Below are 15825 nucleotides of genomic sequence, written 5' to 3'. Positions count from 1 at the left end.
GTTGGGACAAAAGAAGAAAGGTACAGCCATGCTTCAAGGAAGGCACAGTCTTCCCATTACTGCACGGTGGCTCTTCCTGGCCTGACTTGCTAGACTGGATTTTTCTCTCTTATACCCCTTGAGTTTTCCTCTGCAAGCTGGGCATCTAGTTGAAGGTGACTTTCCCAGAGAGAGAAATACTATTACATAATTCTGCTTCATGGGTACAAATAGCTATATGTTCCCCAACCAGTGTCTAGATTTGTAAAAGATACATCGATACTTACATGGTTTTCTCTTAGAATAGAGTGAGCATCACCTATATGCCCTGTACTCAGTAACTCCCTTTGCAGGAATCTGTCCTAAATAAATAATCACAGATTATGGACAGAGATTTATGTACCAGTTGTTTATTGTAGGATTCTTTTAAAAGCCCAAAGAAGGAAGGAGAAAAGAAGGAAGAAAGAAAGGGGAGGAGAGGGCAGAAAGGGCAGAAGGAGAGAGAGAAGGGGGAAAAAAAGGAAGGTGGAAAAAGGAAATACCACAAATGGCCAGCAGTAGGAGTTTGGTTAAATAAATTATGGTATAGCCACGTGATCGAAGGTTATTGTAGCCTTTATAAGTTATATTTCAAAGACTGTCTAAGGATGTGGGAAGATGTTGATGATATAATATTAAGTAGACTTTGGTAGATATGGGACCATATTTTCATAACCCCAAATCAAAGCTCTGGATCTCACAAACAGAGGTATATTTGTGGTGAAAATGACTGAGTCTTTGACATTTGAACGGACTAAAAAAATCCAGGATATTTATATACCTTAAAAAAAGTGTTATCTACACACATACACACATATATATAACTGTAGATAATTCCTTTACATACTTTATATTTGTCGAATTAATTATCTATTCCAAGATTGTATGTGTACACGCAAACATACGCACACACTTTTCTCATATGTAAATTTGAAAAGTTTGGTATCCTCACTTAGTTTTCCCCAAAAAACCTCTAAAGCAAACGTGGAAAGCGCTGCTGAAGCCCCATGCCACCCGCTAGTCCCGCCTCTCAGCCCCCAGCTGCAAGTTGCTGTCCCAGCCTCTGAGCCCTTCCTCTGCCTGGTCCGGGGGAGGCTATTGTGGGTTAACTGGTGGCCCAGCAGCAGCTGGCAGTGGAAGGTGACTGCACTTTTCTGACAGCATCAAGGTGCATTTTAATCACCGGGAACATATGCATGGTTGGGAAGCGTATTTTTGGTGTGCAGCCTACAGCTAGTCTAAATGCTAATTACAAGAATAGCTTTAGCAAGGCACTTACGCCTGATTTGGCTTGAAAAAAAGGACTATGGCCCATGCATTTTTCTTAACATGCAAGTTCACTTTTCTTCTCTAGGGATGTTTCAGAAGGGAGGGAAAGCTGGCAGGAAAATTGCTATGCAATTTGGCTTAAACACCATCACCGCCTCCCTGAAAGGAGCAGTAATGACTCTTTAGCTCCTGGGAGCCTTAGCTTATGAAGAAACGCACGCACTCGTCCACAGTGAGAGGAGGCGGAGAAGGGACTGAAGGGACTGATGGTCATGCAGTGCTCAAGCCTGGAGGAGTCTGGAGCCACAGATTGGTCTGACTGGGCTTGCTGCAGAGGAGGTGCTAAAAGCGAAGAAGCAAGAATCCTGTCTCCCAGAGTGGTCAGGAGCTGTCTGTCCCTAGGTCCCTTTTGAAAATTGTTGCTAAATTCTCTCATTCATCCTTTCATTCTGCAAACATTTGTGGTCCTTTGTGGGTACCAGACACTGCTGAGGCATGTTAATATCCAGTCTGAGATTATGTATAGATCATTAAGTACCTAGTAAAGTACAGGACACAGGGCACGCTCCAGCACGTTTTGTTGAATGAATTAAAACCTTAATTTACCCATATTTAATGTTGGCTGATGGTTATTGGTTAAGGGTTGTTGGTTAATGTCCCTATGGCAGAATTGGTCAGGTTACTTGGAGTTGGCACAAAAATTAGTATGCTAGTCTTCTACTTAGAAATGCCCAAGCCCGCAGGATGTCAAAGGCTATGTATTGTTTTACTAACCCACAGCACCCTCCCATTTTCCTGTTTCTGTTTTGAATTATAAATACTGCAAGTCAAACCCATTATGGCCCCTACTTCTGTATGTACCAAGATCTCCAAGCCTTTGCCATCGGCCCTTTAATTTTAAGTAAAATTGCCACATTAACATTTAGTATATCTGAGCAATTTTAGAAGAAACATGGTATCGTGTGAAGAAACCAGACTTTGCTGTCAGAATGTCTAGTCTGAATTCTGACTCCTGCCACTCACTGCTTCTATGTCCTTGAACAAATCACTTAATTATCAAAGCTCCCTAAGCCTCAGTTTCCACATCTATAAAGTAGGTTGCTGTAATGGTGCGGGAGTGATACTGCAGATTTATGAGATGGTAAATGTGCAGTATCTAGCACAGTGCCTGGCCCAGAGCCAATGCTCAGAGGATGCTGGTTTTACGAAGCCCATCTGTTGGCCGGAATTACAGCAGTGGGGTGTCTCCAGCTGTGGAAGAGAGTGGGGTGAACCATTCAGTGTGGGTGCTTCACAGACAGAGCCTGCATAGCACTGTGGGATGAGCAGGGCTCTCAGCCTTTGTTACCAACTGGCTTTGTGACCTTGGGTTAGTCACTGCACCTCTCTGACCTCAGTTTCATTATCTAAAAAGTGAAGAGACTGAGTTTTCTTCCAGTGCTGAAATTTTAGATGCATATGAAGAACACCCACTGGATTGTCTCCCAATAGACTGGATGTTCTTTGAGGCCACAGATTTCGGCTATTTACCTTTCTGTGCACAGAACCCAGCACACAGGGTTCTCAATAAATGTCTGTGGAAAGAATGAATTTATAGGACAGGACAGAAACTGGGCACATACAGTCCTCATTTTCAGCCTGCTTGCTCTAAGTTAGACTTCCTGAATGGTGAGTGTTGCCCTTGGAATTTTTCGATGCAACATTTCTTTTAGAGGATGAGAAAGTGGCCAGCAGTTGGATTTGGCTGAGACATGAAAGGCAAGTTCCTGGTCCCTTAGCTCCAGGCCCTCGATCCCTCTGCCTCTCAAGTGGAGGGACAGCCATCAGATTAGATGAATAAGGGTTATATTAGTAATATTTGCCATTTCACCTTATGAGGCTTTGGAGGAAGTGATTCCTTTCTTAAGGACAGAGGGACTCAGTGATGGGCTCAAGATCACACAACAAAGCCGTGGCATAATTGGGATCAGATTCCAGGTATCCTAACCGCCATGGAAATATGCACACTTCAGTCCACGGAACTTGGGGTTCTGTGGCACTCTTGGGCTACTGTATTTAGGTGATAGTTAGGCTACACTAAGGAGTGCTTTAGCCCTAACAATTCTGCTTTTATTGATTTATACATGGGGCTGTAAATAAATTGTTTTATTTTTAAACAAAGGATACCATGGCCAAAATAAAGGGTTTAAACCACTAAAACTAGAACATTTTCCTAGTTAATTTGGTAAAGGTCAAAATTAAAGAAATGATCAGTATCCAGGGAGAAGCTTTAGCTCTTTTTTTTTTCTTTCTTTCTCCCCCTTTCTCGCTGCAGGTTAACTGTAATGGTTTCACAATTGAAGATGAAGAACTGTCTCATTTGGGATCAGCGATATTTCCAGAGTAGGTTGAGTTTGACTTCGTTTCTTTCCTTTTTACTTACTTAACACTAATCTGATTTTTTTTTTTGATTTTTAAATAACCTACCTAACTGCATGTGGCAGACATGAAACTCCAAGTGAATTAAAACAGCTTTTTAATCTGCCAGATTTCAAAATATTTCCCCTACACTTAAGGATCCGAAGGTAGTAGTTAAGAGAACAGTTGCTTGTTAAGTCCTGCTAGGCAGAGAGCTGTTATTAAAGAATATTTTACAGTGTGCAGAGAAGGAACAGCCCATGCCCTGCTGAGAAATTTGCTTTCTGCATCTCTGTGGTTGTGGAAATCTTTGGGTTTCTCATGCTCAAAGTGAAACATTAATTGCCAACCAAGAATTGGCCATAGGCTTGTGTAGAGAATGTATGAGCTGCTTCTCCATCTGTCCTTTCTGAAAAATCCCGGAAACAGCACCATTCGGAGGGAGAATATGCTAAAGTAGTGAACTAGAGAAAAATTTCGAAGAACTCTAGCATTTTTCTCTCTGCTTCAGGATTACGCAAGTAATTCAACAAAGGCTAGCCACTTGACAAATGGAGATCTTTCCAGATCTGACTTTAATAGCAAAGAATGGTTTTTGCCATTGTGTCTCTAATGGAGTGGGTATTTCCAAAATGTTTCAGTCCCCTGAAATCAAGCCCTCATGTCACGGATAGAGCCAAGGAACCCTTCCTGTATCCCTGTCTGAATTAATCCACATTGTAGATCACTTCCATCTAGAGGGAGGTTGCTTAATGTATACTACAGGGACCTTTGGCTTTAGGTTGAAGGACACGTAGGAAACCCTTAACAACTCGTGCATTTGCCCTGGATGATGGGCGGCCTCCTGGTGTGTGTGCGTCACTGCCAGGCAGTGTGTATCGTGTGGGTTAGAACGAGAAGAATCTGCGCAGGCCTGTGTCTCATGAGCAGCTGTTTCAGGCTTACTTGAGCCAGAGAGACAAGAAAGTTTACTCATGTGACATCACTGTCCTCGAGGCCAGAACGGTGACATCTGCAGTTTGAATTCGGATAGTGAGGAAAGAAGCATTTTTTGAGAGAGGCTCTTTTTAGACTTTTACCCTCGGGAAATGGAAGAAGAAAAAGAGAAAGGGCACATTGGACCCTCAGAAGAGGCTCGTATTGACACCTTCAGAACTGAAATGAACTCTGGAGTGTCTCTGTTCTCTGTATCTTAAAGACTAAAAGGAAGATTAAAAGTGGTATCGTTTGAGGCTTCACCTTTTTCAGTGGTTGCCAAGAGAATTACGATACCACGAACATGAGTTGTTTTAGGTTCTTTGCCTGAGTGCATTTCCCTCACCTCCATTAAAAAGATACCCAAAAGTCTGTCTTAAAAGGAATTAATACTTTTTCTGCAAGATGGCTCTAGAAATCTGCTTTTCTTTTAATACAGCTACCCTCTGGGTGCATTTGTTTATCAGATTTCCTAGGGCCCGATTCCCTGGCATCACTTGCCAGGAAGCGGGTGGGCCTTGGTGCAGGGCGGAGGTGGCCCTCCCCAAGGACAAGAGCAGGAAGTGGCTGCATGTTTGTCCGGGGCACAAGGCCAACCGCACACTTCGCTCAGGCCTCTAGCTGCCAGGAGGTGGAGGAGGGCCACTCCCCCGTGGCCACAGCAAACCCAGAGCAGCTCGTCCTCACCAGGCTTCGAAACCCCTCTGCTTTTTTGTATTCTCGGTGGGGCAAGCAGCAAGAGGGGTTGTGGTCTCTGAAGGGTCAGGCAGGTGACACTGGCCACCAGAGCAGTGATACACATGGCTGTGAGTGCCCATAGGAGAGCATGAGCCCCAGTTTCCGGGCAGTTTTAATTGGGGGAAAAATCCCTTTGGGCTGAAATCATATCGGCATTGTGATTTCAAAGGCAGCATTTTCAGAGATCAAGCACTTTTTCCCTGTAGTTTAGAAATTTCTGTTCTCAGAACTTTGACCTTGATATAATCAGAAAGCTCAAAGCACCTCGCATAGGTGAATCTCTCTCTCTCTCCTTCTCGCTGTCCCTGAAAAGCAGACGGTGAGCAGCAGGAGCAATAATGTCCCAATTTTCCAGATGAGGAAATTGAGGTGCAGAGAAAGGCAGGCGTCTCTGGGTCTCTCGGGGGACCACACGCCCTCCCTCCCGTAGGAAGCTGGCATTTCTCAACATCTGAAGAAAACATGTGAGAAATAATCCACGAATACAAAAAGCTGCTTGGAAATGACAACCCATTTGTCTTTGACAGTGTACAGGGGAGTCGCAATTAGCTGTGGGCCTTGGGTTCTGAGAGCTGCATCCATCAGGAGGGAAGATCTGTAGCATTTGTCGTTGTTTTTATTGTGTGTTTTTTGTTTTGGGCTTGGGTAGCACCGTTTTGGATCGTGGATTTCGCTTTTCAATATGATTAAAGTTTTAGAGGTTCGATAGGATTATAAGTGCATGCAGAAAAACCTCTTAGAATATGTTGGCCAACTATTAGATTTTTTTTTTTTTTTTTTTTTTAATGTCTCGAAAAGATCCAGTTCCTTTAACGTAGCAAATTAGCAGCCAGGGAGACTAAACAGTCCGTCTACCTCATTAAGAAAACTGGGTTTTTCTCTTCTGATCGACAGTGTTGCATTGATGAATCACAGTTGTTGCCCCAATGTCATTGTGACCTACAAAGGGACGCTGGCAGAAGTACGAGCTGTGCAGGAAATCAACCCAGGAGAGGAGGTGAGTTCGTGTCACAGGTGGCTGTGACATTGGGCTTCAGACAGCTCTTTTAAAAGGCAGTGTAGACACATCCACGCGGTGTCACTCGATAGTACTAGCTGTGAATGATTCCAGCGGTCACACTGTACCTGCGGCTTGGAGTCCCACACTCTAGGGCTTCCATTGGTGCTTACCGTTCCCATCTTTGGTCAGGAAGAAACAGGGAAGGATAAATTTGAGTTCAGTTCCTCACAAAGATTTGTAGAGATTGAGAGTGAAAGGAGATGGTCTCTGTATCCCTAGTGCCAAAGGATTGAGTGTGAGGGTTTTTTTTTTTTTTTGCCTGTTCCTTTCCCTGCAAAAGATCCACAATGAAAGGGAACAAGCAACCCAGCAGTAGCTGCAGCGCACCCGATCCAAGTGGCCCATCAGCCTTCACGCCATGTCAGTTCCACAGCTGAACTTCAGGTTGGAGGTTACTTTGGAGGAGTGTCATACAGTGGCCAGTTGTCGGCGCTGATAGGAGAAGTAGCGGCAGTCAGTGGCCCTCCCGGACTGAGGGATGTGGAGAGAACCAGGTGTTCCGTCACCTGCTCAGTGATGGTCTTTTCCTTTCCCCGCGATTCCGTCACTACCTTGTAAGACGTCTCATCGGAAAAAGGCTGGCCTGGTGACCTGCCGTGCTGTGCTCTGTGCTCTTAAGTAAATCCCTAGTAAGACACAGGCATTTTTAGGGACTGTAATCGCACATTTCAGGTTAAATTCCAGTTTAATAATTTGTAATGCTATTTTAAGATGCATGTCTGGATATTTAAATTTTTTAATATAATTATCTGTGTGCTAAACAGTAAATGCTTTGATTTCTCTGGAAGGTGGTACCTAGTCCACAGCTGAGCTGGGAGCCGAAGCCCAGTGCACGGGTTGGCCTTTCTACCCCTCGCTAAATCCGTCATGACGAGGGGGCGTCCCTCTGGGGCCGGGCGTCTAGGTTTCCTGACGCCATGCGGAGCCCAGCCTGATGCCTCTTGCTGAAAGGACAATTGCAGTGTGGTCACCAGGCCCCAGCACTCCGTGGGCTGGCTGGACAGATTTGTCACCTAGACTGGCTTGGTCTGGGCCATGAGCAGTGGTACTGGAGTGGCCTTTGTCGCCATCTTCTGGAACCTTCTGTGTGTTGCACTGTGTGTCCCTCAGTCTTGACAGAGACCATCCATCAGGCAGGCTCTCGCCCTGAGAGGCAGGGCAGGGCTGGCTGCTGCTCCCCTCTGCCCTGGTGTTCGCACACGTCTGAAACACGGTTACCTCGTTTGGGAAACGTCAGTGCTGTGGGGGTTCCTTGCCCTTCAGAGCGGAAGGGACCCGTTCCCCAGCTGTCAGAGTGAGCCACGACGTGCCCGTGGGTCGGGGAGAGCTTGGCTGTCCCCGCCGCACGGAGCCCGGCACGTGCTCCTGTCCCGCTCGCCTGGCAGTGCCCGCGGCCCCTGGCACGCTGGCGCTCTGCGAAACCCATCTGTTCAGTCAGACATTTGCCTGATTGTGGGGGACCAGCAGCCAGTCCCCGTGAGTGAGATAACGGACGTCCAAATGCCGGTCTCCTCCATATGCTCCCAGTCTCAGTTACGGACCCTGGTAGGAAAAGGCAAGGACGGGAGGACCCCTGAAGCCGGAGGTGAGTCTGGCCAAGTCCCCAGCCCCGCAGAATTGGGAGCTGCCCCCCGGGTCAGGCAGCAGCTCCGCATGTCCTAAAAGCTGGGTGTTCCCTTCGCCGCCTTCTGGCCCACTCAGGCTGCTGGTCCCAGCCTGCGAGCTGAGCTCCTTGCTCTGTCGCTGGCCGATGTGGGAAGAGGAACTCAGCAGCAGTCTGCACACACCTGGCAATGACGGCAACCAAAGCACCTGAGCCGCCATTCTGGGTTGTGAAATAAAAGAGGCCAAACAAAGGCCAGGCCGAGGCACAGGCCCAGATGAGCTGAATCTTTGCCCAGGGGCCTTGGCTTTTGCATCGGAGACCAAGGCATCTCCTGCTGGGACAAACCCCCAGCTTGCTGTCTTTGGGGAGGAAGGAGGTGTAGGGATCCTTTCAACCCCCCAGGTTCCTGTTTCAGGGACTCCTTGATTCCAGGGACTCTTTCTCTCCACCACGAGGAGGTGGACAACATCCGGGGGCTGCTCAGTTTAGGAATTCATTGCGTTAAAGTAAACAGTGCAGTCCTCAGCTGTGGCCCTCCTTATCCTCCGTCCCTGCAAGGGGACCGCCACAGGTGACTGCAGAGCCACAGCACGATAAGGATCAAGTTTACCTGCAGCAGACTGAAGCTTCACCTTTTTGGGCCCCGTAGGTTTTCACCAGCTACATCGATCTCCTGTACCCGACGGAAGACAGGAACGACCGGTTAAGAGATTCTTATTTCTTTACCTGCGAGTGCCAGGAGTGTACCACCAAAGACAAGGTAAGGCCACCGATCTGGCAGGGACACTGACTGCACGCTGCTCTCAGGATCTCTCTGCTGAATGAGCTTCCCTGTCTGATGTGCGCCGTCTTCTCATATGACATTTTTAACCCTTTAAACCCGACATGCAAAGACAGCCAGAAGGAATCTAGTTTGACCAGGTCTCTGTTCAAACCTGCTCCTAGTAGCCGATGAAAACATTTCCATTACACTGTACAGACAAGAGAAGGAGCTGCCAAATGACTGTTTCTTGAAAAAAAAGGACTGCTCTAAAGAAAGGGAGAAGGAAAAAGAATTTAAAGAATTTTCAGGCTTTCTAACCTGTTCACGAGAATACGTGGACGTTTCCTTGGCATTGTCCACATGGTTGTCTTGGCAATGCCACCCCTCCTTGTTCTATCCTCTTGATTTGTAGGGGTGTGAATATACGTATCTGCCCATAGCAAACACATTCTGGGTAAGGATTGTCTAGAAAATTAATGTAATTGTTTTTGTTTCTATAAAAAGGCAGTGGAGTATTGAATTTCTTTTAGATCCATTGCCTGATTTCCTTTCATTCTTCTGTAACCTTAATAAAAGGGCAAGCCTGTCCCTCTGCATGGGAATATGTGTTATTTAAGAGGTTTTCCCATCACCATGGTTTCCATGGGAGGTAACTGCTTACACTTGTGGACATTTCCTTCAGGACAAGGCCAAGGTGGAAATCCGAAAGCTCAACGATCCCCCAAAGGCAGAAGCCATCCGTGACATGGTCAGATATGCACGCAATGTCATTGAGGAGTTCCGGAGGGCCAAGCACTATAAATATATCCTTTACAACCGTTCGGGCAGTTTATCAGTCCCTCGCCAACAAGACATGGTGGGAGGTGGGGAAGCGGAGCAGGAGAGGGATGGGCTTAAGATTCTGAATATTGAAGGAAGAATGTCTTCTGGTAAATGCGTGAAGACACTGACCACCCATGATGTGATATCAACGCTGTCAAAAGTTGTATGATGTTGTTCTTGGTTCTCCTTATTTGCCTGGTTTGGCTGGGAGCTCCATCTGGTGGGAGGTTGAGAACAGAACCTTGAAGGCCCTCGTGTGTTGGGTATTTTACTCTGGGCAAAGCACAGTGCCAAGAACCTTGCTTCTTTCAACTCTCTTCACAAGGACGCGCTGAGTGGGCACTGTTGTCATTCCCATGTAGCGGATGAGGAAACAGCCTCGTTGATGTCAAGTAATTTGAAACCCAAAGGACACAGCTGATGGTGGCAGATCTAGGATTTTGCCAAGCTCTGCTATCAGAATCCATGTGCTTAACTACTAGATGGTAGCATTTTCTTGGGAGCTGAAAAGGGATTAGGTTTGAACCCTAAAGGGTAGAACTTTAAACCAGTGCAAGGAAATTAGAGAAAGGCACACTGCTTCTCAACATAAGAAATAACTTTGCCCTGGTAGGAGCCGTGCTCAGGGTTCCAGCGTGGGTGAGGATTTGGAGACTGAGGATTTGGGATTCTAATCCACAGTGTTTATTCACATCAGAACTGCGGGTGTGTACCCCGTGGCTAACATCGTTTAGTTTTATTTAGCAGTTAAGGTCATCAGGTTTTCCCAGTTTGTTTCTTCGAGAAAAATGTCATTCCTTTCACTTTTGCTTGGCTTTCTGTAATTTACTGTTTCAGGGGGTGAGGGTGTGAGCGGAGTGGACAGAATAACTCCTTGAACCCTGTCTGGGGAAGTCTCCCCGCAGCCTGGGCCCCCTCAGTCATTTCCTTGACTCCCCAGCACCCCCTAGTGAGCTGCTGGAGATCTGCGAGCTCAGCCAGGAGAAGATGAGCTCCGTGTTTGAGGACAGTAACGTGTACATGTTGCACATGATGTACCAGGCCATGGGTGTCTGCCTGTACATGCAGGACTGGGAAGGAGCCCTGCGATATGGACAGAAAATCATTAAGCCCTACAGGTGATTGCAATGGCTGTTCTGATCATCCTAGCGCAGGATGGAATTTGGTAGCTCGGAATACATACAGTAGCTGCGCTGTCGTCCTCCTGTCCCGTGTTGGAACATGCCTAGAACAGCTGCCTCTTCTCTGCACCTGCATCTGGAGGTACAGGTACAGGCACGGGGCACTGCTCCCCTGAGTCAGGCCTGTTCTCGCCACCATCCCGAGGAGGCAGGTTGAGGTTATGCTGGGGGCACTGGGGCCAGGTCCCCCCCAGGTCCCACCCGGGGCCCATATCCATAGTAGTTAGTTCAGGCTGGTATTAGAAAGCCACCACTTTGCTGCTTTTCCCACCCACTCTTCCAAGTTAAATGGCACCTGTGAATCGGTAAGTGGTCGTCTCAGAAACTCTGCTTTGCATCATCGCTCACACCTTTCCCTTCTTTTGCTTTTTCAATTGCAGCCCCAGTTTGCACATGGGGAAACTCTGGGACGGGTGGTTATATCTAATGTCCTCCCACCCCAGGTTTGAAAAATACAAGTTGATACGTAATTTGTAGTAATAATGATTAGGTGTGGGCAAGTGTTCTATCTGAGAAGGTTATTAAACCTTCAAGTGGTGACAACAGGAAGTCGTGATGTCTTCTGGCTCTGACTGGCCATTTCAGGGCTGGGATGGTCTAGATCAGATCACTGGGGCCCTTGTTAAAGGCATCGACTTTATGCATTTACAGGGTCTGCCCAAGACCAAGTAGATCAGACTCTCTGGGCATTAGACCCGGAAATGCCTGCGTTCCAGAAGCACCCCAGGTGTTTCTCATGAGTTTGAGAAGCCCTCAGAGCCCCTTCAGGTTCTGAGTTTGGAGATGGTGAAGTTCATCTGGTCTGAATGGCCACGGCCCAGCCCATCCACTTACCCCGCTGTGCCCTGATTGACCAGCAGGGGGAGCCCAAGGGGAAGCCAGCACCTAGAACCTGCGCTTGGACACAGACTTTGTTAATTTGGAGATAATCTCCAAGCCTTCCCTTCCTCCTGGAGTGGGTGAGGAGGCCCTCTGGCCTCATGAACGCTTCCCTGTGTGAGATCTGTAGGGAGACAGACAGACAGACAGACAGCATTCCAGCCTTGTGGGGGTCTCCCAGCGGGGCCCTGCTGTGCTGGAGCCTTCCTGAGCTCAGGGAGCCCCTCCTGGAGGCCCAGCCCTGGCCTTCCCGTGGGGCTGGTCCCAGGGCGTCTCCCGGGCAGTGTGCGGCCTCCCGCCCAGGAGTACGGCCAGGACGTGTCTTCTTCGGACTGACTTTCAGGATAGACAGGGTGGCGCAGCCCAGTGTGTAAACAAACAGCTCCTACACAAATAAACACACACACTAGCTCACCCAGGAGCTGCTGCTTGGGCCCTGTTCTTAGGAAAATGGCTGTTTGCTAGGCAATCCCACCCGTCAGCCTTCACTTAAAACCAGGGAGAGAACGCCTACTGGACGATAAAGAACGTCTTCGAAGAAATGGTCGTTCTTCAGAGAGCTTATCATTTTGCTAAACCAGCGCATATCGCAGGGTGTGGCAGAAAGCAGGGGTCTTAAAACACTGGGGAGTGTGTGTGTGTGTGTGTGTGTGTGTGTGTAAAAGCGCACTGTCTTTCTACTGTGAGGTGACAGGCCTAATTGCTGCCCTCACAAGTGGGGCATTTACTTTAAAAGGTGTTTTCCCAGGGCCTTGCTTTGGGTACTCCTGAAATAGAAAAATCCAGGCTGGGATTGAATGTTGTGTTTACAAACGCCTCTGTATGGGATTTCTCCTGCGAAACACAGAAACACACACACTGCGCAATAGTGAGCAGTGTCTAGTGACCAGGCAGCGTTGAGCCGTCCACACGCTCCGCCCAGCACCCAGCCTGCTGCCGCGGAGACGTGGGTCACGCGCTGGGCAGCCCCAGGGTCACTGGGAATGCCCGGCACCCGTGACAAGGTGGCCCGTGGTCTCTTCTCTCCTTCCGCAGCAAGCATTATCCCTTGTACTCGCTCAACGTGGCCTCCATGTGGCTGAAGCTGGGAAGACTGTACATGGGCCTGGAGCACAAAGCTGCGGGAGAGAAGGCCCTGAAGAAGGTACGTCTGTGGCTTGAGGTTAGGGTCCCAGTGGCTGGACGGCCCCCGTAGCTCTTCTCCTTCATGCCCAGTAGGCTGAATGGGTGAAGTAGTGGAGGGTGACCAGCTGTCACCCACCCTGTGGCCGTGGGACCGGCAGGGGGTGGGTTCAGCAGTGGGAGAGTGAGTAGCTGAGCCTGTGCCCTGCCTACGCCCAGGCCCCACTGTAAGGACAGGGGTGTGCACAGCAGCGGGGCTGGCCGGGGAGAAGGGGGCACCGCCCCTCGCCTCGTGAAGCCACGGAAGTGGACGGAGGCCGCTGGCGAGCGGTTCTCCCACTGGCCCTTTAGGAGACAGAATTATAAGCCCCATTATGGTGAAATCAAGGAAATTGGATATTGAGAGTTGCTCCATGTTAGGATCGTGCATTTGCTGCTTCCAAAATGCACTTCATCATCATCACAATTCATGGAGCGCCAGTTAGATACGAAGACCCTCTTGTCTCTTTTTTGATTCTCACAAAAATGAGACAGGTGGTCGTGATGAAGAAAGCGAGGTGCGAGCAGGTTAAGTGAGTAACGAGCCCAGGGTACGTGGTGGTGCCTTCGTTCAGGTGCAGGGGCTTTCTGTGTTGAAAGCTTCAGCTCCTCCACGTGTGCTCTGAGCCAGCTCAGCGGGGCCGGGCCCCTGGGCAACATCTGCCCTCAGTGTTGGAGGGCTGCCTGCGCTGCCCGCGTGCCGGGGGCAGGGCCACGACCCTCTCGTTTTACAATAGCGCAGAACCATCATCCTGTGTGTTGACAGTTAATCCAGTGTCATCTGGGGGACAGTCCTGTTTATAAATGTTGGGGCCCTGGACGCAGGCTGCAGGCCTAATCCTCCACGTTCTCTGAAGCTTCCCAATAGACTGTCCGGGAAGAAGGAGTAAGGCTCAGGGCCCAGCCAGGCTGGAAGTGAGAGCGCAGCAACCACTTTGTTTTAAACCACGGAGTCTGTCTTCTAAGATAACATTACCTATTGTCTTAGGCTGGAGGAAAAAGTAACCAGTTAGGTCACAGTTGTAAAGTGCTGGCAGGTAAGTAACAGATCAGTGAAGGCCGGAGCAGATCTGAGCAAGGAGCATGAGTCTGGACGTTCATGCAGAGGGCAAGGGCAGGCGTCTGAACCATAGTGAGGGTGTGCGCTGTTGCTTGGCCTGCCTTCTATTGGTTTGAAATCTAGGAGTAAAATGTATAATAGAAAGGAATGCCTGTCATGGTCACAGGTCATCAGAAATTCCCTGTTAGGGAAGAAATTTAAAAGTTTTTCTATCTGTGAGTAATATAGTTGAATCAAAAAGAACAAATACATCCTTATAGATTAGATTTGATATATACTTCCTATATGCCATGCACTATTTGAAACACTGTGCATTAACAACCCTGAGAGGTAGATAGTATTCCAGTTTACAGATGGGGGAAATGAGGCACAGCATGGTTAAGTAAATTGCCTAAGGTCACACAGCTAAGAAATGATTGAGCCACTGGAAACGCAATCACTTTATAACGCCTGCCTATGAAGAAGCCTTATTAAATATGTTCTCTCTAGCATCCCCCCATGAAACCTGCACCTGCTTTAAGTTTTTTAGATTATGTATTAAAAGGAAAGAATGACCAGCCAGGGCAATAGCGAGACCCTGTCTCTACAAAAAATACAAAAACTAACTGGGCATGGTGGCGTGTGCCTGTGGTTGCGGCTACTGGGAGGCTGAGGCAGGAGGATCGCTTGAGCCCAGGACTTTGAGGTTGCTGTGAGCTATGATCATGCCACTGCACTCTAGCCTGGCCAACAGAGCAAGACCCTGTCTCAAAAAACACAAAATAATATACTTTTTGAACAGGAAAGATAGTTTAGCCATGTCTTACAGATTAGTACTGTAAACTAAAATCAAGATAGGTTTGATGTAAAGTTCACTATGGACTTTTCTTTTCCAGTATTACCTGTTTTCTTGGTTGAACATAATCAAATTAGTCCGTAAAGCATTTTTGACTGAAATATCTAGAACCCTGAGGCAAAAGAATGTCATGAAGTCAGTTTCTCTGCATCATCCCTCCAGCTACTACCTGGATGTTTTCACGGATTTTTTTACTCAGCAATAGAGACTGGGTGACTAGTTGGTTACCAGATAATCTTGTCTCCTTTTTTTAAAAAGCCGGATTACAGAGAAGAACCTAGGCTCTAAAAGCCGGTTTGCATCTGTGCCGTAAAGCAGAGGTTGACCTTGAACGAAAGCAGGGTGGGGGAGTGCGGGGTTTACCTCCCAGGCTCATCCTTTATTTGTCTCACTCTTTCCTAGGCCATTGCAATCATGGAAGTAGCTCATGGCAAAGACCATCCATACATTTCTGAGATCAAACAGGAAATTGAAAGCCACTGAAACTATGCAACATTTTAGTTTTCATTTAAATACTTAGCGGAAACCTTAAAGACTTTGCATATTTCAAATCGTGCACTTCACTCCAGCAATTCTGCAAAATAATCGGAATGAAAACACTTATTGCACTTAAACCTTGCACATGCCATGCTTTGAGGTTGGTCTTAATCTTGAACTTTAATATCAAATTAATTTTGAATGCTTTTGTTTTCCTAAGAGATAATGGCATGGTTTCCTATATAATATACTTTGGACAGAGTTTTAAAAATGCATTTAAGGCCGGGCGCGGTGGCTCACGCCTGTAATCCTAGCTCTCTGGGAGGCCGAGATGGGCGGATCGTTTGAGCTCAGGAGTTCGAGACCAGCCTGAGCAAGAGCGAGACCCCATCTCTACTAAAAAAATAGAAAGAAATTATATGGACAGCTAAAAATATATACAGAAAAAATTAGCCGGGCATGGTGGTGCATGCCTGTAGTCCCAGCTACTCGGGAGGCTGAGACAGGAGGATCGCTTGAGCCCAGGAGTTTGAGGTTGCTGTGAGCTAGGCTGACGCCACGGCACTCACTCTAGCCTGGGCAAC

The 15825-nt window shown here is 47.8% G+C and overlaps 1 protein-coding gene across 1 annotated transcript in view; it reads left to right on the top strand.

Moving 5' to 3' along the window:
• SMYD2 (SET and MYND domain containing 2) overlaps positions 1 to 15476 on the top strand; it is a 45753-nt gene extending 30277 nt beyond the window's left edge. Inside the window, exons 6-12 of the mRNA XM_069459430.1 lie at positions 3602 to 3669; positions 6292 to 6394; positions 8713 to 8823; positions 9509 to 9629; positions 10592 to 10766; positions 12744 to 12852; positions 15167 to 15476. Coding sequence (XP_069315531.1) covers positions 3602 to 3669; positions 6292 to 6394; positions 8713 to 8823; positions 9509 to 9629; positions 10592 to 10766; positions 12744 to 12852; positions 15167 to 15247 — 768 coding nt within the window. The 3' untranslated portion in view covers positions 15248 to 15476. The remainder of the gene's footprint in view (positions 1 to 3601; positions 3670 to 6291; positions 6395 to 8712; positions 8824 to 9508; positions 9630 to 10591; positions 10767 to 12743; positions 12853 to 15166) is intronic.
• The last annotated feature ends 349 nt before the right edge of the window (positions 15477 to 15825 follow it).

Source organism: Eulemur rufifrons, chromosome 27 (genome assembly GCF_041146395.1).
Source record: "Eulemur rufifrons isolate Redbay chromosome 27, OSU_ERuf_1, whole genome shotgun sequence".
NCBI lineage: Eukaryota > Metazoa > Chordata > Mammalia > Primates > Lemuridae > Eulemur > Eulemur rufifrons.
The sequence above is the reverse complement of the archived record's forward strand: the minus strand, read 5'-3'. Positions and strand labels throughout refer to the sequence as shown.